Genomic DNA, 26,617 nt, shown 5'->3' with positions numbered 1-26,617 from the left:
ACACAAATTGGTCCATTTGACATGGTTTGCATACTTGCATCAAATGTCATTATGTGACTTACATAAAATATATAATCATACCATCTGCACAATAATAGGTTGACTACATTGTGGTTTTTTTTTACATAACTGTGACTCCTGTGTAACAAACTCCTATGGTTTATATTTCTAAATAAAAGAATGGTAGGATGCTTTATTTTTAAAAGGAATTTCCTTTGAGAAATACTAAAGAGATAGCAAAAAATGAAAGCTATCTGCAGCACAATGTATTCCCACATTTATGGGAAAGTACACAGTTGGGAGTTGTTATGTATTTCAGTTAGTGTAAAATTAATAATAAAGCATTTCCCCTTCATCTGAAAAAGTAAATTGCAAAGCCCATCCCTAGTGTCAGGCACACCAGAACCCCCCCCCCCGAATAATTAAAGAGTAAATATACACACATACCATGTCTTCATTTTCAAACTGGGCATTGTATTCTCCCAAATTTTCTTGTACTTGCTTTTGAACAATGTTTCTGCACACAAGCCATGTGACCAGGCTAGCAATAAACATGAGAATATCAGGAACAAAAATTCGGATACCATTGCCAGCATCTGACCCTTTGACACTGTATAAAATTGAAAGAGACAAAGAAGGTTGGTTCTTATTTAATTATTCAAACAAGTTTGACAACAACTACAGGAAACATATTTTTAAAAAATATTTTATATTTTGCAGCTGCATTTTGGATTTCATTGGTTTTTTTTAAAGACCATAAATACGGCTGAAGACTAAACTTCTGGATGAAGAAATAGCAGACTACATCATTGCTGAAGGAGTGGAGATGGCACTGATGGACCAATGATAAGCCTGATCCAACAGAGAATCCCCAGATAAGGAGAGGATAAGAGAATTTCCATCATGAGCAGACTGTAGAAAAGTGGTCAATTCATGAATTGGAGCACCATTTGAGGAGGGAACAACATAAAAAATCAGCCACAGTGGAGCCCATATCGATATTGGGTTTCTCAAATCTTACTTTATAAAATCCCTTAAAAATATAATTATTTTAAAGCTAACAGAGATCATCTGATCTTTATTAGTTATGACACATTTAATACCATAATTTAAGTTAGAATATCTTAAATTTCACCCATCAAAATATGGATATACAACAGATCTATGTTTAATAATAATAAAAAGCCTTAAGTACAAATGCATACAAAGTCAGAATTGAGAAGACAGCAACAAATAGCAAGTGCCACCTGTGTAAAGAAGCTGAAGAAACAGTGGACCACCTGTTTAGCTGCTTCAAAAAGATTGCACAGACTTACTACAAACAGTGGTATGACAAAATAGCAACAATGGTGAATTGGAAGATCTGCAAGAAATACCATTTGCTTGCAAGCAAGAACTTGCAGAGAAAGTCACAGAGAATGAAGAAGCTAAAGTACTCTGGAATTTTAGATTACAATCAGGCAAGCATATGCTGCATAACACACCAGACTTAACAATTATCGATAAGAAAGACAAAAAAGTCTGGATAGTGGATGTGGCAGTACTCACGCAAATTGAGCTGCATGTGCACTCTCTGGCCAACTGCAGACCCAGAGGTTGGAGATCCCTGAACTAGAGCACCACTTGAACACCATCAGCATTGACAAATTCATTATCAGTCAATTGCAAAAGGCAGCTTTACTCAGAACAGCTTACATTCTGTGATGATATCTGTAACACCATAATACCTTTCTGCCTATCCCAGGTCCTTGGGAATGGCTTGATAGGTGGACAAAAATGCCAAATCCAGTCTGAACATCTGGTTGTGTGCCAGAAAATAATAATAATAATAATAACATTTCCAGGCTTCCTGAATGTCTCTTGCTGGACTTCAGGCCTAATCCAGCAGACCTTTTACAGCAGACATGTCAAACTCCCAACGTCACGTGACATTGTGTGATGTATTGCGATTTTTCCCCCATTGCTGGCAATGGGGTTGGCGCGGTTTTGGCATGACGCATCTGGCCCACAGGCTGGCAGTTTGACATACCTGTTTTACAGTATTACGATCTTTTGATGCCAGCATCTGATTGTGTATAATTTGTGCTTTACTTGACAGTATGTACAAAAAGCCTAATTTTAAGCATTTCCAATAAATATCTGCATTTCTCCCTTACTAATTTGTTTTCAAATACAGTATGTTATTTATTCTACTCAAGGACTGTAAGATAACCAGCTGTCTCCTCAACACTCCTTGTTAATTATCCGGAGGGGAAAATGATTTCTTCCTAGCAAAATAAATATAATAGATTCTTGATATTTCAATCAAGAAAGTTTCATCTGCTGAAGCAAATTGTAGAAAAATATCATAGTATACGAGGCATAACATCAAAATTACTTGGCATAGGTAAGCAAACATATGTTAGCAAACATAAAATTTCAAGTGTCTTGAAGAATATGTAAAGCCTTAATAATCACATATCTTATTTATTTATTTTTGGCAGTTACACTGTACAGGAGAAAAAACAGTTTGGCAAAATGTTCACCAACATATCAACATTTGCCAAATGTTTGCTTTCCAAATAGCATCATGAAGAATGCTGCTATTTAATGACATGCCAAAGTTAGTAGGCTCATTACTGACATAAAGCATGCAACATTTATGGTTCAATGCTGCAAATGAAAACCAAACTTGGGCCAAATTTAAAACTAGACGCTCCCCTCCATGTTGTTTCTTAGGCCTCATTTATTTTCTAAACAAGCCAAATTATGTTTTCAATGCATTGCCCAGGAATAAAAAAAAATGTGCACCTCATGCTGAGCATCGATTGCTCTAAAACAATACCCAAGACTTAGTATCAATCCTATGTTCAGTGGACCATCTCTAGCTATGCGCATAGTTCTGTGTTTATTTAATTTTAATAGGCCAGAAGAATGGCTGGAATAGTTAAAAAAAAACAACAACGCAGCAGTAAAAACAAACCCTGTTAGATAACATTTGCATAAGATCATTAGCTCAGGAAAAAGGTCAGAAAATATGAAGATGGATAAGATAGATGGTAAAATAATATATATTTATAGTATATCTAATTATTAGATCACTGGATATTTTGGTGAATATTTGGTGAAATCTCATATCAGAGACACTTTTCTTCTTTTTCCATTTCTTCTTTTCTCAGCAAAAAGCACTATTTCTCATATGAGATCTGGAAACAGATATTGAAACAGAACTACTAATGGAAATGTCTTGAAAACATTTTCAAGACAAAGGGGGGGAGGGGGAATGCCAAAGCTTAAATTCCAAAAGAATGCACCACCCTTACTATTCCCTAAGAAGGTTTCCGAATGAGAGGGACAGCAGGTTGGCCAAGTCATAGGGGAGATCATTGAAATCATGGGTGTCAAATTTGCCACGTCACGTGACGTGTTGCGACGTAGCGCGACTCTTTTTGCATTTCTGGCAATGGGGTGGGTGCAGCTTCAGTATGATGAAACTGGCCCGCGGGCCGGCAGCTTGACACCCCTGATTTAAATGGACAACTATTTCAGCTAAAACAACCCCTATCAACCTGATGCCATCCAGATATGCTAAGAGTACAATAATTGTCATTCTTAGCCAACATGACTAATGTGTATATTAGAAAGAATTTAAAAAACACAAATAAATTTTGTCTTTATACGTGCTAGAAAGTCCAAGCTTGCATGCAACAAACCACATGCTAAATCAGATTATGGCAGATTAGATATTCCAATTTATGATGTATTATAAAACTTCAAGCTGAAAAATATTATGGATATAGGATGTCATTCAGAAGTTGCATCATCAATTTCCATAAAATCCATGGCAATTTTTAAAAAAGAATTAAAAGCTTAGATTCCTGTGCTGATTACATAAAAAAAAACAGTTCTAATGCTAAATGTTTTTGAAGATAACTTTGGAAACTTGGCATCCTCATGCACATCCTATCACCACTTTTATTAGCTGTAGACTGTTATTTTGTACTGAAATATTTCAAAAGCATGAAAAGACCAAGGACAATTGAATTAAAATGCTAGCTATGTAGCATAACTATTGTAGTTCCCACTGAGAAAATAAAATTTTTCAGAAGTCAATCCTATCTGATTTAATTTTCCATAGATGAGTTTCCTTTTTTCCTCTCAATACAATATCCAAGCTATTAAAGTCAACTTATTAAACTTGGAACATTAATTCAAGCTATCAAAAGTTCAGCAAAAGGTTAACATCTAAACTATATGCTATTTCATTAGAACATAAAATCTGTCCTTCAGGATAGGAAAATCACATTATTTTTGACTAAGGGGATAAGCATTAGTTTGAGATTTCTAGACTTATATTCTTTGCCAAAATTTTTAAAAAAACAAAATAATTTATAGATAGTACATGACTCCAGGGAGGGAGGGAGGGAGGGAGGGAGGGAGGGAGGGAGGGAGGAAGGAAGGAAGGAAGGAAGGAAGGAAGGAAGGAAGGAAGGAAGGAAGGAAGGAAGGAAGGAAGGAAGGAGAAGATTAACAAAGTCATATGTTTTTAACTATAATGGATATGTCCAAGGATTCAAAAGCTCTCGAATTTAATGTTTATAAAAATGGGCAAAGTAAACCATTAGGAAATTAAAGTGGACCTCAGGTTTGTCGTGTATGTTCACTGAATATAACAATTACATAAAACTTAAAAAACTAATGATTTATATGTTGATACTGTCATACTGGCAAAAAATGTGATGCCTTGGAGAGACAATTTATTGACACATAGACATTAACAACATCTATAGACTATGCAAAAGTAACAATCAACCAGCCCCAAAGAGAAAAAGACTCCAGCACCTCTCCACTCAGGTCAGCATAGATTAATTCCAAGGCCAACTTCAGACCAATAATCAAGTTAGCAATACCCCAATCAAGAAACTGCCAAAGAGCCATTGGTAAACAGCCCACAGCCCAACCAAAGAATCCTTAAGATTGCCCCCACCCACCCAGACGGGCAAGACATCAGAATATAAACTGATAGCAAACAGCACTCCTTACTAGCACTGATGGTGTTACCTAGTTACAGTAATGAAACTTCTGCAAGAAAACAAGCAAGCTCAAGGACCCCTCAGACAATTTATTCTCAAATGAATGGTATAATAAAATTTGGGGTTCAAGGACCGCAGAAAAAAATAACCCTTTTGTTATACTTTCAAACAGGTTCATTCAAACCATATTTCTTTTTTAAAGCATGACAAGATTTTATATTTTTCATCAATCAAATAACATATGGTAAATAACTGCCTACTTATTACACTCAGGTATATTAGGTTGTGTATTATTTATAAACATTTTCAGAGTTGGTAAATTACAGTTGAGAAAAGTAATGTTTAAGTAGTTCTTGAAATTGACATAAAACTTGACTTTTTATATGATACAAAATCATTTCACATTATTTTTATACTTTTTATAAAAAGGAATAACGAAAAAAGTACAGTTAGGTGATGTATAAATATAATTATCAGCTTCCTCTCATATATAAGCTTTCAAAAGGGATAGAGGTACACAGGAACTCATATCTGTGTAAGGCCAATAATATCTGGGTGAGCAGTTTTTAAATCAAAGCACTAAGTACTGGAGTCAGGTAATTCTGCTTTCCCTCTTTTGTGGACATAATAGCATTTTCTTTTAAAAAACAAACAAAACACCTGCACTGTACTGAGTGCATCATCTATATACAGCAGGACTTTGATCCTGGATGAAATAGAGGCCTAGGGGCGGTGGCAGCTGAGCTGAGCTGGCTGAAGTATGCAAAGGATCATGCCTGCTTGGAGAATGTCAAAGCAACCTTGGTAAGAAAGTTTGGTAGGGTGATTGAGGCTTTGCAAAATGGTTCTGGAGTGGTGGAGTGTCCTTACCAGAATTCTGGTCACTTAATGATCCGTGATTCAAATTTAATGACCGCAACTGGGAAGGCCAGGATTGCAATCATTGAGTGAAACAATCATGCAATATCACATTTAACAAAGGCTTCATTCAACAACCAAGATTCCCATCTCAATTACGGTTGTAAGTTGAGAACAGCTTGAACATCTCTGCAGAACACAATCATATACTTGCTGCAAAACATTTTTAAAGTTAAACTGCATGGGAGAAATTACCTTCTATTTCTGGCATTTGGCAGAAAAAAAACCTTTTAACTCAGCCATTTAGTAATTATAAGATCTTATTTAATACCAGGCCTGGATTGGAATTAGAAAGCAACTAGTCAGGCATGAAAGACCAGGAACACATGTTAAGTTACAATTAAACTGATTTATTGCTCATGCCTACGCACAGGAATTTAGTCAACTAATGGTTAGCACTATTTTGGTGCCAGATAAGGTTTAGTGGAATTCAAGAGGGGTTGGACTCTAGGTTGTACAGATTCTAGGCTGATTCCTGTTTTGATTCCATCCCCAGGCTCTGCCACTCCTTGTCCTACACAGCTGGATACACAGCCTAATTTCTATCATTGTTAAATGTTTGGAGAAATTGCTTTATAGAAAATCATAGACAGATGAATCCATCGTAAATCCATCATTACTGCAGTAATTGGATTTTTAATCTGGAAAAATGTATTTAATATATTGTTTTTGCACAAAATGTATTTTTCTAAATGTATACTAAGTGCATTTTAAAGCTATTTTGAGCCAAACACTGCAGCAAACAATGTACAGCAAATAAATTCTGATTGGTATGTTCACCAGAGAGATGCAAAAAAAATCAGGTTTTTTTTAATCAGAATTCAGAAGACTTATTAAATTCATTAGATTATTTTGCTGGTCCCCAAATATTGGACAGAAACCTCAACACTCTAGAAACATTAAGCCCAAATATGGATATGCAATGTATGCCTGTGAAAGTTGGACCATAAGAAAGGCTGAGCGCCAAAGAATTGAAGCCTTTGAACTATGGTGTTGGAGAACTCCTGCGAGTCCCTTGGACTGCAAGGCGATCAAACTGGTCAGTCCTAGAGGAGATCAACCCTGACTGCTTTTTAGAAGGTCAGATCCTGAAGTTGAAAGTTAAATACTTTGGCCACCTAATGAGAAGGAAGGACTCACTGGAGAAGACCCTAATGTTGGGAAAGGTTGAGGGCAAGAGAAGGGATGACAGAGAATGACGTGGCTGGATGGAGTCACTAAAGCAGTAGGCGTGAGCCTAAATGGACTCCAGAAGATGGTAGAGGACAGGAAGGCCTGGAGAAACATTGTCCATGGAGTCGCGATGGGTCGGACACAACTTCGCAACTAACAACAATGGATATGCTGTTAGCAATTTTTTCTAGGGAAGCAAATATAGGAATCTGTTGGCAATACAATTAATGTAAAGGGCATGAGGTTCAGAGATAATCCACTGAGGTTATATTTTTGAGGCATAAATGCAATATGAATTATTTCAAGAACATTACAATACACATGTCTAATAATAATGCTTCCCCAAGCATTTATATACCTTTTTATCAGAAGCCTTGGGTATATTGTGTAACAATCTCAGTATACAAATATATAGTACCACTGTTTATTTTTTATGCTCTGTTGTCTCTTTATTATTTATTAATTAACTAAAGTATTTAGAGTTTGTTTTTTTATTCCAGCCCAATCTGGAGATTCTGGGTAGTGTGCAAAACAGTAAAAATATCAAATAATATTAAGAAACAAACAAACAAACCTCTTCCTAAGTAAGATGCCATAAACCATTTACCTAACTTTGAATTATTTACCTCTGGTTTTTAAAGTGCAGCAAATGAACATTTTTAACCATGTTCAGTGGAGCACAAAAAATTCCCCAATCCCAAATTATAATGATACAAATACAGAATATCTATCTTTATTTTTTAATTCTATAAACTCAGTAAACCGTTTCCTTTATCGTTTAGAAATTAAATTGTAAATAAAAAATTACCACTGGAGTAAAAACTCACTGGAGAAGAGCCTAATGCTGGGAAAGATTGAGGGCAATAGAAGAAGGGGACGACAGAGAATGAGGTGGCTGGATGGAGTCACTGAAGCAGTAGGCGTGAGCTTAAATGGACTCCAGAAGATGGTAGAGGACAGGAAGGCCTGGAGGAACGTTGTCCATAGGGTCGCGATGGGTCGGACACGACTTCGCAACTAACAACAACAAAAACTATAGCTGCTGCCCTTGCCCAACACTGATATGAGAAGACATTATGAATTCAGATACATGATGATGAGGAAAAGAAAAGTTAAGCAATATGTTCTTGCCTAAGTATTGTTTTACCAAAACCAATTAAGAAACAATCAATTTGTGGACAGTAATATTTCACTGAACTTTAATGAGTGACTCTATTTTTAAAAATCATAATTTTTAACATGAATTGAAATTGAGATGATAGATTATTCTGACACATATACCGTAGTTGTATAGAACAAGGGCAGAGAGCTTTTTGTGTGTCATTTAAGTTTACAGGCATATTAGGTGTATCAACATTCTGTACTTGCTTCTAATGGTACTGAAGTGCTTCATTAATTCTTTGTACTATTTTTGCAAAACTACAGAAAAAAAAGTACCGTATATACTTGAGTATAAGCCGACTCGAGTATAAGCCGAGAACCCCAATTTCACCCCCAAAAACTGGAAAAAGTTATTGACTCGAGTATAAGCCGATCCGCCGTTCTGCAAGCCTCCGCCGCCGGCGGAGGCTGGATCCGCGCTCTGCAAGCCTCTGCCGCCAGCAGAGGCTCGATCCGCCATTTTGCAAGCCTGAATACACAGGAATACCCTGTGTGGCCGCGGCTCTCGGGGAAGCCCTGGCTGTCCGCTTCCTCGCTCCACGCTGCCATTCGGGGCCCGCGCGTTCCCCGGGCAAATCGCGGCGCCCAGCAGGCGAGGAAACACGCCCGCTCCAGTCGCCCCCCCTTCCCTCAGGAGACGCGAAGCAAGTGACCGCCCGGAGCTTACCGAGGACTTGCGCGCGGCCGAGGCTTCGGTGCTTCCAGGATCGCACGCACCTCTCCCAAGCCGCCGCCGTCCGGAGACCTGCCGAAGTTTGGGGAGGTTTGGGGAGGTGCGCGCGCACCTCCCCAAACCTCCCCAAACGTCGGCAGGTCTCCGGACCTCCGCGCCCTGCCTGCCTGCTCCGCGCCCTGCCTGCCTGCTTCTTTCCGCTGCGGAAAGAAGCAGGCAGGCAGGGCGCGGAGGTCCGGAGACCTGCCGACGTTTGGGGAGGTTTGGGGAGGCGCGCACCTCCCCAAACCTCCCCAAACGTCGGCAGGTCTCCGGACCTCCGCGCCCTGCCTGCCTGCTCCGCGCCCTGCCTGCCTGCTTCTTTCCGCTGCGGAAAGAAGCAGGCAGGCAGGGCGCGGAGGTCCGGAGACCTGCCGACGTTTGGGGAGGTTTGGGGAGGCGCGCACCTCCCCAAACCTCCCCAAACTTCGGCAGGTCTCCGGACGGCGGTGGCTTGGGAGAGGTGCGCGCGATCCCGGAAGCACCAAAGCCTCGGCCGCGCACAAGTCCTCGGTAAGTTTTTTTGTTGACTGGAGTATAAGCCGAAGTGGAATTTTTCAGCCCAAAAAGTGGGCTGAAAAATTCGGCTTATACTCAAGTATATACGGTATTTGTAAACTGAGCACCATATTCTGCTTTGCTAAAACTGACTTCATTTTTTTCCTTTGATAAACTTCCTGTTTATATTCCTATAATCCCACTTGCTATACACATTTTCCCATGCAGAATTTTTTCCTGGTTCCTTTTGAATACATTCTGTCTACATAGTTGCTTCACATCTTTTTAAATTATCCTATGATTGTACAAAATCTTTAATACTAATGTCTCTTGACTCATTTAGACCTAAGCTTTCCAGCACACTATAAAATCAGTTTTATACAAAGGAATGTTGAATTCAAATCTACATTGAACAGGCTATGGACTCAACACTAAAAAGTGGAGACTTGCTGAATTCTTCAAAATAAAAAAGAGATACATTTATTATCCATACTTCATTTAGAATATGATACCATATGCCTCTGGTGATCTTCTTTTGCTTAAGCTAAGCCAGGTATTATATTATGCTTCAGCCATAAGTAGTTAGATGGATATAATATGCTTTCAAGAAACATAGAAGTCCTGGTGAAATAATTATTTTAATCTATAAAAAATGGTTATATTATGTATAAATGTAATATTAGATGCACAACTAATTGATACCATAGATGTTTCAGAAAAATATACAGTCATGGGGTTTAGTACAAAAAAAGCATATATATATGTGTGTGTGTGTGTCTGCGTGTGTGTGTGTGTGTCTCTCTCTCTCTCTGTGTATAATCTGAATTCTGAAGCATTAAACTATATAGAATATTTAAGGAACCTTGATCAGTCTAGGCTTGAAAAGGAATATTAGGAATTCATTAAATAGGCCATAAAAGTGATGTTGTTAATCTCAAGAATGTATCTTAGCTACTGCTAAGCTTGTAAGCCACCCTGAGTCTTCGGAGAAGGGCGGGATATAAATGGAATTAAAATAAAAAAAATAAAATAAATCTTTCAGAGAACTGATTAAGGAAGATTGAACTATTAAAAGGAAGATTAAAGTAACAATATCAACAACAGCAAATAATTTACTTTTAAAGAAGGAACTCATACAGGATGATTGATGATGATGATGATTTATGTAGAGTGGTACTAGGCAGCTAATACAATAAAAACATCAATTACAATAACAAAATGGAATGAAGAAAACACATCAGAAAACAAAATGAAAATGGCCACTGAGAATAAACCAGTCAGCAGCTAATTGGATTCAATCATTTCTGATTCCCCTGCCTCACAAAGGGCTTTACAAAAGGCCAGCAGAGTTGGGGCTAATCTGATTTGGGAGAAATGCTGTTCCAAAGAGCAGGCATTCCCACAGAAAATAAATGCTTCTTGGGTCTTTTCGGCTGGCACTCTTTAATTGATGAGACCCAGACGAATGTGGTGGGTAAAGACAATCAGAGAAAAGCAGCTTGACCTCATACCATGAAGGGATTTAGTGATGACAACCAGTACCTTGAATTGTACCCAGAAACCTATTGGAAACAAATTCAGCAAATAAAGCAAAACGTAATGTGGGTGTACTGAAGTATGATCATAACTACTTGCACAGCCACATTCTACATCAACTGCAACTTCTGGATGTTCTTCAAGGGCAGTCCCATGTAGAATGCATTGCAGCTATACACTTGGGAGGTTACCAAAGTGATTATGCACAGCTTTCCCTGATCAAGGAAAGGGCATTATTGGTTCACAATGTGAACTTGTGCAAAAAAAATCCTCTGGCCATGGCTAAATCCTGCTCCTCAAAGGGTGGGGAGTAGAATAAATTAACATAATTTTTTTGCCTAAGGAAAAAAACAGAATTTTAAATGTAGATTTCAGCTCTCTAAATTAATCTGAAGCTATATTTATGTTTTCGATGAACAGACTGATACAGATATTCATTGCATCCAAATAACCAGAGGCTCTAATGTTAAGATTAATAGTAAGATGATTTGTGGATGATTAATTTGAGAACAGCTATCAAAGTTCTTGTGTAAAATTCTATATCCTCTCAATAATTTATAATAAATCCTGAAAGAAATTTGAATATTTCTGGCAATTGTAAAACACTACAAATAACTCTATATGCAGGTTATGATAATAGCAATGATAATGAACAGCATTCTGTGTGTTCTGGCTCATTGTACAACCCTACCGTTCTAGATACTAAATTTAAATAACAATTTGTATGGCAAGAGAAGAAAATAGGGTTAAACATAAAAATACTTCAAGATACAAAGAAATGAAAAGGAGTCTACCAGACTGGAAATTCAATCTTCCACTTATTGCTTAGTCGGGATAAGTGGATTTGACTCAAAGGCAAGAGAATTTTAGAGCATGATCTAGGGTTAGGCCTATTTTCTATGGTATGATAATACAATTTTAAGAATCATTATATTAGAAGTGCCATATTGAAAAAATGGAACCAAATGTGCCTAAAAATTCCTCTGGGTGTCTCAGCCCAAAAAATCATGTTATCAAGCTACTTCCAGATGTCCAAACACATACACTAGAAACAATTAATCCTTGGTGCCTTTGCTACAAAGGCTTCCTTTCTTAAAAAAAAATGCATATTAAGTATACACATTAAATTAAATGTGTAAGTATACAGGGAATAATGCTATTTTTAGGACCAGGAACATGAGTAAATCAATGGAGGATAGCAATAGCAAATATAGCAAGAAGCAAAAGAGGACCAACCAACGTTGAGAGTAAATATAGAGGCTTATAAAAAAATCCCTTTCCCTTTCATTATTTCTTTTAAACACATTTGTGAAACATTTAGAAAAAGGCCTGAATTATTGAAATCTGGATCTGAATGAGTTCTCATTTGCAAGCTCTCCTTAAACAGGGACTATCATGCAAGTCTGCTGAAATGGAAAATAATTCCTACAGTATTTTTTTGCCCAGTCTTTTCAAAATATCTTATCATGTACACAATTCTTTCTGGATACATATCCCATTACTGTATGTGAAAAAAATCCACGTATAGGCAATGCATATTTGAGTTTACCTACTTCTTTTTAAGAATTTCTTTGTTTTAGTCTATTTGAGTTTCCTTACAAAATGAAGAAAAAACATATTTAGCATTCTGTTCTGTCGTGCCATTTACTTGACCATAACAGTCTTACCCTTGTATTTTGAATTTGGACTGACTCTTAAAAGTTGAATCCTAGCAACGGTCCCTAGTTTTACAATATTTACATAATTGTTTTCATGGTAATTGAGAAATAGTTGCATCATCTAAATGAAGCAAATAAATGTGTAAATATCACTATTTAAATGATAGCATCATATGATGAGGACATTTAGTAACAGATGAAAGTAGCTGAAGGAAATCAAAATAGTCTTAAGGAGCTCAAAATGAAAAAAAGATAAATTGAAGCTGAAATGTTACATACTTAGTTGCAAATAAGATTCATTAAACAAAATGGGATTTGCTTCTAATATACTTGTATAAAATAGTGCTCCATTTTATTTTGTAAAAAATATTCTGAGAATAGTCCAGCATTTGGTCTCTAACCTCACATTATTTCTAGGCTATGGAAATTATTTAAAAGATTCCCCCCTCTTTATTATTATTATTTTTATAAATAATGCAGAAAACATATTTAATACATCTTCCTCCTCCTATTTTCTCCACAACAATCCTGTGAGTGACTGGACTAAAATCACCCAACCTGTCATACCTAAGTTAGGACTAAACTCTTTAGTTAAAAATACTTTCACTTATTATATTATATATGACAATTCACAACCACTCCTCTAGGATTATTTTTTTTTTAAAAAAAGGAATTCTACTACCATGTTTCCCAGAAAATAAGACTGGTCTTATTATTTTTTTGCCTCCATAAGAGGCACCAGGTCTTATTTTGGGGGGATGTCTTTTTCCAAGGTCTCACCTCACCGCGGCGATACTGACAGCCCCTCCCAGCCGACCCACTTCTTCTGCAGCTAAAGGAAATGCCTGGGCAGCCGAGAATGGATTGAGTCCGTAGCTCGGTTCTCAGCTGTAGAGGCATTTCCTTTGGCCACAGAAGAAGTGAGCCAGTGAGGCAAGGCATGGGATTCATGGGAGGCCTGGCTGCAACAGTTAGTGATTGCGGGGTGCATGGGGTAGCTCCACCCACCCCATCCCTTAGGAATGCACCTCACCCCAAAACTAGGGCTTATATTAGGCCTATCCCCCCAAAATCAAGCTAGGGCTTATTTTGGGGGTAGGTCTTACTTTCAGGAAAAACACGGTATTCAAAGATCTTTTGGAGGAATTTTCAAATATATACCTGGCTTACAAAATTGTATCCTTTATATTATACACTAGTAATTCTAAATTTGGCTCTACCAAATTCAACCATCCAACCATATTTTGAAAGATTAGAGCCTAGAATTTTAGATTAAATTTAAGATATAACTCTCCTAATATTTTTTCCTATGTATTTCAGATAAAACTTTGGATAAAACTCTCATTCTCATCACTTCCAGCATGATTTTTAAAATCATTCAGTAGTGAACAACTGCAGATGGCAAGTGCTAAAAAGAGGTAGTGCAATCATGCAATGAGATACACTATCTTGACTATTTTAAGCCCCCTTGGGTTCCCCTGTTGCAGAACATATTCTTCAGAAGTTATGCAGAACAGTGGTGGGATTCAAATATGTGAACAAGGGGTTCTCTGTGTGGATGCTGCTTCCAGAAGTCCATTCTGGACCTGGGCAACAAAAAATTAGCTACCGGTTCTGCCGAAGTGGTGCAAACCGGCTGAATCCCATCACTGATGTAGAACCATTTAGAAGTAACATCGATTCTCCATTGTTTTCCTTATTTATTTTCTTCTTATTTTAAAATGTGAAGTAATGTCATTTTTAAATTTTAAATATATTACATGTACATGCCAATATTATTTAAGTAGCAAAACACATAGTATGGCAATAAAAATCAACCTGAATCGCAAAATTCAATTTCCTCTTTCGTAAGACAAACATCTGATGCTCACCTTTCAAATCCAATCTGTCTTAGTGCTTTTTCCCATGTCAAACCTGCAGAAAGAAAGACATATTAAATTTCTTTTAGATAGTTTTCATTTTTCAATGAAGTCAAGAGAACAACTAACTGCACAAGGACATAGTTTTCAATGGTTTTCATATGCTTATTTAAAAGAAAGGTTTAATATCGGTAAAAAATAATTGGAATTTAAAAACACAAAATTGAAGTTGACATATAATTATGTACAAACAGTGAACACATAATAACAAAAATGTATAGACTTCTGTTAAGATTTGAAACAACAAGTTAAAGATGACATGACAAAATGACATGACAAAATTTAATAAACAGACACATGTGAGAGTGTGGGTAAATGGTATGAAATTCACATTGTGCCATAACTAAAGCGAAAACCTTTATAAAATTATCTATTGGTGGTATATGAGACCAAACAAACCATCAAAAGTGTAGAAAAGTATTTCAAACCAATTTTAGAAATGTTAAAATATGATAGGATATTTTATCAGGCCTGGTAGACATGACAAAAGCCAAGAAATTTTGGATACAAATTCATATGATAATGCAAAAGATTTTAAGAAAATGTTGTGAAAAAACCAACTTTTTAACTGGAATTTATGGGCAATGAGTTAAAAAAGACTTATGGCAAACTGATTATGTATATGGTAACTGCAGCAAGATTATTATATGCTCAACGATGGCAAAACAATGAAATTCCCACAGTGAAAGTTAGACTGCAAAAATGTCAGAATGACAAAAAAAGAACAAAAACTTTTCTGAAAGACTGGAAACTTTATATAGACTTTTTGCTGAAAGGAGAAAGGAAGAAGAAAAAATAAAATAAAATAAAATAAAATAAATGATAAAATGATTTACCGGTTCAACAATTAAAAAAGATTCAGATTAAGTGAGATGCTGAAGGAATTTGCATAATAAGAGGGAGAGATTGCAGTTTGTTGAAGGAAAACTTGGAAGTCATACATCATAACTTTTCTTTCATTTCTTGCACCTTTTTCTTTCTACCATCTTTCTTTTTTCTTTTTCTTTAGGTTTGTCTATTACTTTAAGAACAATCTTCAATAAATATAAATAAAAAATATTGTTTATTTTTCTATATAGCTGCTATTTAAACTGACACATTTTCACAGCATAGAAATCCTGATTTTTCTTATATTCCTTAGCAATCAGCCAGCCAGGAGGACCAGTTGCTATGATGGAACGATGCAGTGGTGAATTCATACCAATATTCAACCAGTTTAACCAGTATCAAACTTGCAGTGAGTCACAACAGTGATTTGCTATGGAGCACAGGGAGTGCTTTTTTTCTAAAAAAAAAAAGTTGCTGGAACTCTCATCTTGGCGGGCGCAGGAGGCGGGGGTGGGTGGGGTGGGGCGGCACTGCTGCGGTCACAGGTGCGAGGGGTGTTGGTGGCAGGCTCCCCCCCCCCGGGGCCAGCACGGCTGGTGCTGTGGGAGCAGCTCTATATGGCGGGGCTGCGCGGGATGGGCAGTGGAGGCGGTGCGGGCAAGGAAATGCAGGGTGGCCACTTATACATGCAGGGTGATGCAACGGTGGCGCAGGTCCAGCACCAGGTAGGCCACCAGCCTGGCTGACACAGGTGAGCACAAGGATGGAGTGCACATGGACTCCGCCAAATCCACCTCCCACTTCTTGTCCTCTCTTACTTACCTAGTTGAGATGGTGTAGTTGGGCAGCAAGGAGGGATGCAAAGTTCCTGCCTACTTGTTTTCGCTGCAGACAACTAGCTGGTGCAACGTTTGCTAGCCAGGTCTTTTGGTGCGCTCAGCAGCAATTCCTATTGCCTTTGGAAAGCCAATAGGCTTTTGAAAGCCAATAGAGGGAGTAGCATAGCTTGTGCAAAAGCTTTTTTTTTTGTGCAAAAAAAGGTGCCGGAACGCCATTCTGAGCATTCTATGAGAAAAAAAGCCCTGCTTTTATGTTTTAATCTTATGAATTTAAATATATGTTTTTTTCAATTGTAAATTGCCCCAATATGTAGTTCCCATATTCAAAAAAGGGAAAAAAATAGATCCAGGAAACTACAGACCTATCAGCCTGACCTCAATACCTGGGAAGATTCTGGAAAAGATAATCAAACAACAAATCAGCAAACACCTTGATGCAAACAAAGTTATCACTAAAAGCCAACATGGGTTTGTCAAAAACAGATCATGCCAGACAAATCTTATTGCATTCTTTGACCAAGTGACAAAACTAGTGGACCAGAGGAATGCTGTAGATATAATTTACTTGGACTTCAGTAAGGCATTTGATAAAGTAGATCACAACCTACTACTTGATCAGATAGAAAAATGTGGGTTAGATAGCATCACCACCAGATGGATTCGCAGCTGGCTGACAGGCCGTACTCAGCATGTGGTCCTCAATGTAACTGCATCTACATGGAAGGAAGTGTGTAGTGGGGTGCCCCAGGGCTCTGTTCTGGGCACAGTGCTCTTCAACATCTTCATCAACAATTTGGATGAGGGGATAGATGGGGAACTCATCAAATTTGCAGACGACACCAAGCTGGCAGGAATAGCCAATACTCCAGAAGATAGGCTTAAGATACGGCATTGGTCGCTCTGGTGAATGATCTCTGGAGGGCGCGGGATAGGGGACATTCCTCTGTCCTAGTCCTATTAGACCTCTCAGCGGCTTTCGATACCATCGACCATGGTATCTTGCTGCGGCGTCTCAGGGGATTGGGAGTGGGAGGCACAGTTCTTCAGTGGTTCTCCTCCTATCTCCTGGGACGCTCGGAGTCGGTGTTGGCAGGGGGGCAGAGATCGGCCCCTAGGTCTCTCGTTTGTGGAGTTCCTCAGGGGTCGGTTCTCTCGCCTCTCCTGTTCAACATCTATATGAAACCGCTGGGTGAGATCATTCGTGGTTTTGGAGTTGGGTATCATCAGTATGCCGATGATACCCAACTTTTCTTTTCGACCCCAAACCACCCCAGTGATGCCCTCGCCGTGATGTCCCGTTGCCTGGAGGCGGTTCGGGTCTGGATGGGGAGGAACAGACTTCAGCTCAACCCTGACAAGACTGAGTGGCTGTGCATTCCGGCATCCCGGGACATTCCAAATGTTCCATCTCTTTCTATGGGGGGTGAGCTCTTACCCCCCGTGGATAGGGCTCGCAACTTGGGAGTCCTTCTAGATTCACGGCTTACTTTGGAAGAGCATATAGTGGCCGTGACTAGGGGGGCTTTCGCCCAGGTTCGCCTGGTGCGCCAGTTGCGGCCCTATCTGAACCGGGATGCCCTGTGTACAGTCACTCATGCGCTCGTGACCTCTCGCCTTGACTACTGTAATGCTCTCTACATGGGGCTTCCCTTGAAGACCACTCGGAGGCTCCAACTGGTACAGAATGCGGCCGCGAGAGTTGTCTTGGGAGTTTCCCGGTACTCCCATGTTACACCTTTGCTCCGCGAGCTGCATTGGCTACCAGTTGTCTTTCGGGTGAGGTTCAAGGTGTTGGTCACGATCTTTAAGGCCCTACATGGCATGGGTCCGGGTTACCTCAGGGACCACCTGCTGCCGGCATCGACTCCCCTCCGCCCTGTGCGTTCCCACAGAGAGGGCCTCCTCAGGGTGCCGCCAGTCAGGGAATGTCGACTGGTGGCCCCCAGGGGGAGGGCCTTCTCTGTGGGGGCTCCGGCTTTATGGAATCAATTGCCGGTGGAGCTCCGGATGGCACCAGACCTTCGAACTTTCCGTCGGGGCCTGAAGACCCATCTGTTCGAATTAGCTGGTCTGGCCTGATGGGGGATTATGGGCTTTTAATTGTTTTTAATCTGTACTTCTGTTTTAATTGGGCATGGATTTAATTCTTTTTAATTTTTGTATAGTGTTTCTTATGTATGCCCTGTGAACCGCCCTGAGTCCCACCAAGGAGAAGGGCGGTATATAAATCAAATAAACTATAAACTATAAACTATAAACTATACAGGAGGATCTGGACAGACTTGAACACTGGGCGCTATCTAACAAAATAAAATTCAGTTGTGAAAAAAGTAAGGTTCTACATTTAGGCAGGAAAAATCAAATGCACAGCTATAGTATAGGTGGTACCTTGATCAATAGTACAGGTGAAACTCGAAAAATTAGAATATCATGCAAAAGTTCATTTATTTCAGTAATGCAACTTAAAAAGGGAAACTAATATATGAGATAGACTCATTACATGCAAAGCAAGATAGTTCAAGCCGTGATTTGTCATAATTGTGATGATTATGGCGTACAGCTCATGAAAACCCCAAATACACAATCTCAGAAAATTAGAATATTACATGCAATCAATAAAACAAGGAGTCTACATAGAACATTATCGGACCTCTGAAAAGTATAAGTATGCATATGTACTCAGTACTTGGTTTGGGCCCCTTTTGCAGCAATTACTGCCTCAATGCGGCGTGGCATGGAAGCTATCAGCCTGTGGCACTGCTGAAGTGTCATGGAAGACCAGGATGCTTCAATAGCGGCCTTCAGCTCTTCTTCATTGTTCGGTCTCATGTCTCTCATCTTTCTCTTGGCAATGCCCCATAGATTTTCTATGGGGTTCAGGTCAGACGGGTTTGCTGGCCAATCAAGCACAGTAATCCCACGGTCATTGAACAAGGTTTTGGTGCTTTTGGCAGTGTGGGCAGGTGCCAAGTCCTGCTGGAAAATGAAGTCAGCATCCCCATAAAGCTCGTCTGCGGAAGGAAGCATGAAGTGCTCCAAAATCTCCTGGTAGACGGCTGCGTTGACCCTGGACTTAATGAAGCACAGTGGGCCAACACCAGCAGATGACATGGCTCCCCAAATCAACAGATTGTGGAAACTTCACACTGGACTTCAAGCATCTTGCAGTGTGTGCCTCTCCATTCTTCCTCCAGACTCTGGGTCCTTGGTTTCCAAATGAGATGCAAAAGTTGCTCTCATCAGAAAAGAGGACTTTGGACCACTGAGCAACAGACCAGGTCTGTTTTTCTTTAGCCCAGGTAAGATGCTTCTGACGTTGTTTGTTGTTCAGGAGTGGCTTGACAAGAAGAATACGACATTTGAAGCCCATGTCCAGGATCCGTCTGTGTGTGGTGGCTCTTGATGCACTGACTCCAGCCTCAGTCCACTCCTTGTGAAAGTCCCCAACACTTTTGAATGGCCTTTTCCTGACAATCCTCTCCTTTGCAGGTGTTATGGCTTAATTAGCTGATTAGAGTGGGACACTCTGAGCCTAGAATATTGCACCTTTTCACAATATTCTAATTTTCTGAGATTGTGGATTTGGGGTTTTCATGAGCTGTAAGCCATAATCATCACAATTATGACAAATCACGGCTTCAACTATCTTGCTTTGCATGTAATGAGTCTATCTCATCTATTAGTTTCCCCTTTTAAGTTGCATTACTGAAATAAATGAACTTTTGCACAATATTCTAATTTTTTGAGTTTCACCTGTAGTAACTGTGAGAGAGATCTTGGAGTCCTAGTGGACAATAACTTAAATATGAGCCAGCAGTGTGCTGCAGCTGCCAAAAAAGCCAACACAGTGCTAGGCTGCATTAACAGAGGGATAGAATCAAGATCACGTGAAGTACTAATACCACTTTACAATGCCTTGGTAAGGCCACACCTGGAATACTGCATCCAGTTTTGGTCACCACGATGTAAAAAAGATGTCGAGACTCTAGAAAGAGTACAGAGAAGAGCAACAAAGATGATTGGGGGACTGGAGGCTAAAACATATAGGGAACGGTTGCTGGAATTGGGTATGTGTAGTTTAATGAAGAGAAGGGTGAGGGGTGACATGATAGCAGTGTTCCAATATCTCAGGGGCTGCCACAAAGAAGAGGGAGCCAAGCTATTCTTCAAAGCACCTGAAAGCAGGACAAGAAGCAACGGATGAAAACTAGTCAAGGAGAGAAGCAACCTAGAACTAAGGAGAAACTTCCTGACAGTTAGAACAACTAACCAGTGGAACAACCTGCCTCCAGAAGTGGTGAATGCTCCAACACTGGAGGTTTTTAAGAAGAGACTGGCCAGCTATTTGTCTGAAATGGTATAGGGTTTCCTGCCTGAGCAGGGGGTTGGACTAGATGACCTCCAATGTCCCTTCCAACTTATTATTATTATTATTAAACCTCACCATGTGGATTGCATACAAATATTATATAATTGGTAAATAAAGGTAGAACATATGTTAAATATACATCAAATGATAATATGCTTCCCTACAAAGTCAATTCTTGCTCAATGAGAGACCAAGGAGTTAACTCGGAAAGGCAAGAGGAAAATCTAGAAGAGATCTGTGCAACTTGTAGAAGGGAAAGGCCCACACTGATAAATTAAAAATCTTTGTGGTCTGCAAAGGAATGCTGGTGGGCTAATCAATGATTTGGTGACTAGAGGAGCATCTACGGTGTTGGAGCTTGTGGTCATGGTAAGCCATGGAGGCACTAGGCAACATGACTTTCAGGGCAGTGGTGGTGATTTTATTACTTTTTTTTTTAAGTCTGTGCTCTGTCCAAGGGTGCTTGGTAGGCTGCATGTACAGGCCTGGTCTAGAATTTATTTTGGAGCATTCAACTATCAAGAGCAGGCATGTCAAACTCATTTTGTTTGAGGCAACTTCTTATGAAAGAATTGCCGTTAATTTGTTTTAATAAAATAATTTAAATCAATTTTTCACTTGATTTCAAATTAAATGAATTATATTGGTTGACAATGAGATATTTTTTTAGTACAATTGCCAAATGCAATAAACTGGTTTTAGGTATATGTTACTGGAAGGAAAAAGCAATCCCTGCTGCATTACTGATCCCAGAGAAGCATTTGCATGTATGCAGGTATCCTTAGGGTGCCATAGTTATGGATGAGAAATATTGGTTGCAAAGTTGGCATTTCTGGATGTAATACAGATATTTTGGACTTATTTTTGTTTCTTTGCATGTTTGATATTTTTAAAAGGGCATATGCTACTGACTACACTTATGCACATATGTAACATCTTTTGCTAGGATACATGATCACTGCTTGTCCAAAGTTTTAATATACAGATAATATCACCAGAAATTATTTTAGCCTTTTTAATAAATGTTGTTATTGATGTTTAGCTCACCAGGGAAAACATCATATATTGTTATGTATATACTAGGTTAATTATTTAAAGACTGAAGTGCAACATATCTAGATTCTAAATAATCTATTTTTCAAAACACACAACAGTCTAAACAGTAAAAGTAAAGTCCAAATTAAGAATATTTCATTCTTAAGACTTTTTTAGATTCAAAATAGTTTTCAAGAGTGTACAAAAGATACTATTTTTTTCTAGAATCAGCTAAATTAAACACATTACATTGAGAAAAATGTTTCTCATTTCTTTCCTGTTAACTTTGATTTCATTGCAGAGATGTTAACATAAGAAATAGATTATTTTGTTATCTAATTTTACCTTCCAAAAGACAGAAGCAGATGAAAAATGTGAGGTTCTTTCCTGTTAGCTTTTTTTAATTAGCTGTTTTAGATTCTAAACGTTTAGTTCCTAAAGAAGTAATCCTGTAAATAATTTTAATGTCCTCTAGTGCAAGCTCTTTTATGACTCAAGGACTTCAACTCCCAGAATTCCTGAGCCAGCATGGCTCAGCTTGGAAACCTCTCCCTTTCCCTTCAGCATGGCTGGCTCAGGATTTCTGGGAGTTGAAGTCCACGAGTCATAAAAAAGAGCCAAGATTGCTAGCCCTGCAATAGGCTTAGGAAAGCCAATAAGGGAACTGGGTTTTTTTTCCCCTGCAAAAAAAAAAAGGTCCCGGAACGCCGTTCTGAGCGTTCTATGAGAAAAAAAGCCCTGAGCACAGGAATGATAGCCACGTAAAAACACCAACAGCATTGGGGCAGTATAAAAAGGTTCTTTCAGCAACTGCTGGAAATATATTTTCAAGATGCCAGTTTATAACTCTAACAAGTAGAAATCAGAATACTTTTTAAAAAATTATATTTGTTCTTTTCAGTTGTCATAATAGAGAGCCACCCAAATCCAGATGTCCTCTTTTGTTCCAGGCTACTTTTTTAATATATCAATCTATCCATGTTCGTGTCTAGTTTCAAAATCTATATATTACTAAAACTCATTCCTGTAACTTTTAACTGGGCAAAACGGTGCATAGGGCAACAATTTCTGAACCAAGCTATCTCAAATCGGCTAACTTACAGAATATGTCCAAAATCTGGGACCCAGGCTTCCTATGGAAATGAAACTGGCAAATTTTATAAATCATTTTATGACATAAAAATCATGAACAGTTTATGACATAATACAAAATGTCATTGTTAAGGATGTGCAGAGTACCTCTTGAGCTAACAAGAGCTTGCACAGAAAAAGAGGATACTGAGAGTAGTCAAGTTTACGCAGCAAGTACACAGATACACTGAGGTGTGTAAAAAAGTTTTACTTGTGGAATAATACAATAGCACAGTCCAAGAAAAAATCAGTCCAGGTCATACATGAGTAAAGAGATGATAGCAAATAACAATAGTCCAAGGATGATCCAATACAGAGTCTTCTTACCAGTCCGTAAGTCAAAACACAGTTCTTCAGGTTTAGCAAACAGTAGCAAACCCACAAACCACAATAATCAGCAAGTAACAGCAAACGTAACAGAGAGAATAACAGAGAGAAAGAAGTTATGTCTCTAGCTCCCTCTTATGGCCATTGGAAAAACAGTGTTGGCCAATCATCACACATTTAAAGTGATACAATACAGTTTCTATTACAACAATACAATCATAGTTTATATATATTGCCAACCCAACCAGTTAGGCCATAGTCATCTACCTAACATTCTCCCCTTTGGGTATGACTATATATCACTCTTTACAACCTTAGGCCATAACTTTCACAACAGGCTTTGTGCTTAACTGCGCCCTGAGCTTTGATAAAATGATCTGCAATGTTACCGTCGGTTGCACAGTATTCCAACCGTATTAGTTTATCTTTTACACACTGTCTGATGTTTAAGTATCATAGGTCAGTATGCTTAGATCGTGTTCTGATGGCTGCGTTCGTTGCCATCTTGATTGCAGATTGATTATCCTCATAAATGAGGATTGGACTTTCTACAGTTAGTCCCTTGTCCATTACTACTTGTTTATAACATAGTACTTCAGTACACAAAACAGACAAACAGGAAAATTCAGCTTCCATTGTGGACAGACTGATATGTTTCTGCCTAATGGATTTCCATCCTATTAGCGAATTAACATTATCACCAAACCTGATGTTGATTTCCGAGTAGTTACATCAGTATCAAAACTCGCATCCGCATAAGCAGTTAAAATCAAATCACGATTAGGTTCCAAATATAATGAGTAATGAATGGTTTGTTGTAGATATCTTAACACCCGCTTCACTGCCTGCCAGTGCCTAACAGTAGGTTCAGCATCACGTCTGTTTTCAATATCAGGGGTGTCACTAAACACGAGAGGATCAACACCAACAATTTCCTGCTCTAGTTTGCTCCAACCAACGTGTTCTAGAAACTTAGCACTAGCACTACAGTACACATTAGTGGTACCTTGTTCCCAAAACCTAAAAGACCTATGGTTGGACTCATAGCCAACAAAAAACAATTGTCTTGCTTTATGTTGTCCCTTTCGCCTCAGTTGTGCTGGAATATGAACCCATGCTGGGGCTCCAAATGTGTGTAAGTAACCTAGATCAGGTTTCCTACCATGCCAGCGTGTATATGGTAGTTCACCAGTTGTAGAATTAACCACAACGTTTAAGACGTGGTTAGCACACATTGTTGCCTCTCCCCACAGTTTTTCGGGTAATCCAGAATCAGAAAACATTGTTCTAGCCATAGCCTGCAGCGTTTGCCCTCGTTGCTCAGCAAACGCGTTGTGTTGTGGTCTGTAAGGGGCTGAACGCTTGTGTTCAATGCCAGCTGTCTGTAACATAGCTACAAAACGCGTATTGGTAAACTCAGTACCATTATCCGTTACAAGGCAAAGAACCTTACGTTTCATTTTCCTTTCTGCAAACTTCAGCCAGTTTGAAAAATGCTGAAATGTGTCTGCTTCATAATGTGAATAATGATCCATGATACTCAAGATGTAGCAGACTCCACCAAGACTAGGTTTCATAGGGCCAATGATATCTGCAAACACTACCTCTAAAGGTACAGTGGTCTTAAAACCATTAGTTCTGTTTGCAGGGGTTACCTTGCTTTTCTCTTGGCTACACGCGTTACAGTTCAAATACTTTTGACACGGTTTCAGTTTTATCCCTTTAGCCAATTCAACAGTCTTCCGTAGCATTTTGAAATTCACATGCCCTAAACGTCTATGAAGCAGATGGATACACTCATCATGTGGCTTTTTGTTATCATGGACAGAACTTGCATTAACCATAATTGCTGGCTTGTCGGTGAGAACAAATAGATCATTCTCCAGGTTAGCAGCAACACTAGTACCATTCCTTTCGATAATACATTTATCTCCCCTAAATGTTACTACAAACCCAGCTTTCAACAATGCTTTAATGGATAACAAGTTAAACCTTAGTTTAGGCACATATAACATTGGTAAATGCTCATTAATACACGAACAGTATGCATTACCTTCTCCAGAGGCTTTCATTCTCCATCCATTGGCTATGGGGGGTGAGCTATTACCCCCCGTAGATAGGGCCCGCAACTTGGGGGTCCTTCTACTCACAGCTCTCTTTGGAAGAGCATATTGGAGCTGTGACTAGGGGGGCCTTTGCCCAGGTTCGCCTGGTGCGCCAGTTGCGGCCCTATCTAGACCGGGATGCCTTGCGCACAGTCACTCATGCGCTCGTGACCTCTCGTCTAGACTACTGTAATGCTCTCTACATGGGGCTGCCCTTGAGGTCCACCCGGAGACTCCAACTGGTGCAGAATGCAGCCGCGCGAGTTGTCTTGCGAGTTTCCCGATACTCCCGTTACACCTTTGCTCCGCGAGCTGCATTGGCTACCGGTTGCTCTCCGGGTGAGGTTCAAGGTGTTAGTTATGACTTACAAAGCCCTTCATGGCATGGGTCCGGATTACCTACGGCAACACCTGCGACCGGCGTCAACTTCCCTCCGTCCAGTGCGCTCCCACAGAGAGGGCCTCCTCAGGGTGCCACCGATCAAAGAATGCCGATTGGTGACCCCCAGGGGGAGAGCGTTCTCTGTGGGCGCGCCAGACCTTTGGAACCGCTTACCGGTTGAGCTCCGGATGGCCCCCGACCTTCGCTCCTTCCGGCGCGATCTCAAAACATTCTTTTTCGAACAAGCTGGCCTGGTCTGACGGGATGGGCTTGGGTTTTTAAAACTAGTTTTAACTTTAATATGTATTGATTTTATGGGCATGATGTTTAATGGCTTTTTAATTTTTGTATTCGATTTTTATTGTGTATTGCCCTGTTCACCGCCCTGAGTCCTTCGGGAGAAGGGCGGTATAGAAATCAAATTATTAAATTAAATTAAATTAAATTAAAGACACATGCTGTTTGCTCTTAGTCATATGGACAAACCTCTCTTTAGTCTTGGTTATACACTGAGACGCCCCACTATCAACCACCCACAAATCATGGTTTACGGATGTTGGTGAACCAGAAACAGCTAAACCATCATCTTTTCTTACTCTCCTATTGCTATCTGAATTCTTTTTCTTACCCTTCTTACAAAATTTAGCAATATGCCCTTTAGCCCCACAAGAATAACATTTTTTAACAGTATAAGCAGTAATAGACTGTTTTTCCTCTTGTGGTTGTGACTCTCTCAGTTGGTCTCTGTCTTGCCTTCTTCTGGACTTTTCCAGCAATCTCCCAGTTATGTCTGTCAATGTTAGTTCCTCTCTGGTCAGGACCTCCAGAGAAGAAACATAAGCATCATAACTTTCATCCAAAGAGGAAAGAATAATGTACACCTGATGCAGCTCTGAGAAAATCAGCTCCTTTTCATGTAGCTCTTGCAGTGTTTTCTTCATAAATGCCAAGTGAGCTAACATATCTCCACCTTTCAGAAGATGAGCCCTAAACAGTTTACGTGTAAGGTGTATA

At 39.3% G+C, this 26,617-nt stretch overlaps 1 protein-coding gene across 1 annotated transcript in view; it reads right to left on the bottom strand.

The window, feature by feature from the left end:
• The window catches only part of PIEZO2 (piezo type mechanosensitive ion channel component 2), a gene marked incomplete at its 5' end in the record, with an annotated part of 234,741 nt that overhangs the window by 102,654 nt on the left and 105,470 nt on the right, over positions 1 to 26,617 (bottom strand). The window contains 2 exons of the mRNA XM_081322722.1: positions 448 to 610; positions 14,540 to 14,582. Of these exons, the coding sequence (XP_081178848.1) occupies positions 448 to 610; positions 14,540 to 14,582 (206 nt within the window). The remainder of the gene's footprint in view (positions 1 to 447; positions 611 to 14,539; positions 14,583 to 26,617) is intronic.

This window comes from Vipera berus (genome assembly GCF_964194415.1).
Source record: "Vipera berus genome assembly, chromosome: 3".
Lineage (NCBI taxonomy): Eukaryota > Metazoa > Chordata > Lepidosauria > Squamata > Viperidae > Vipera > Vipera berus.
Note: the sequence above shows the minus strand (reverse complement) of the source record. Positions and strands in the feature narration are given on the sequence as shown.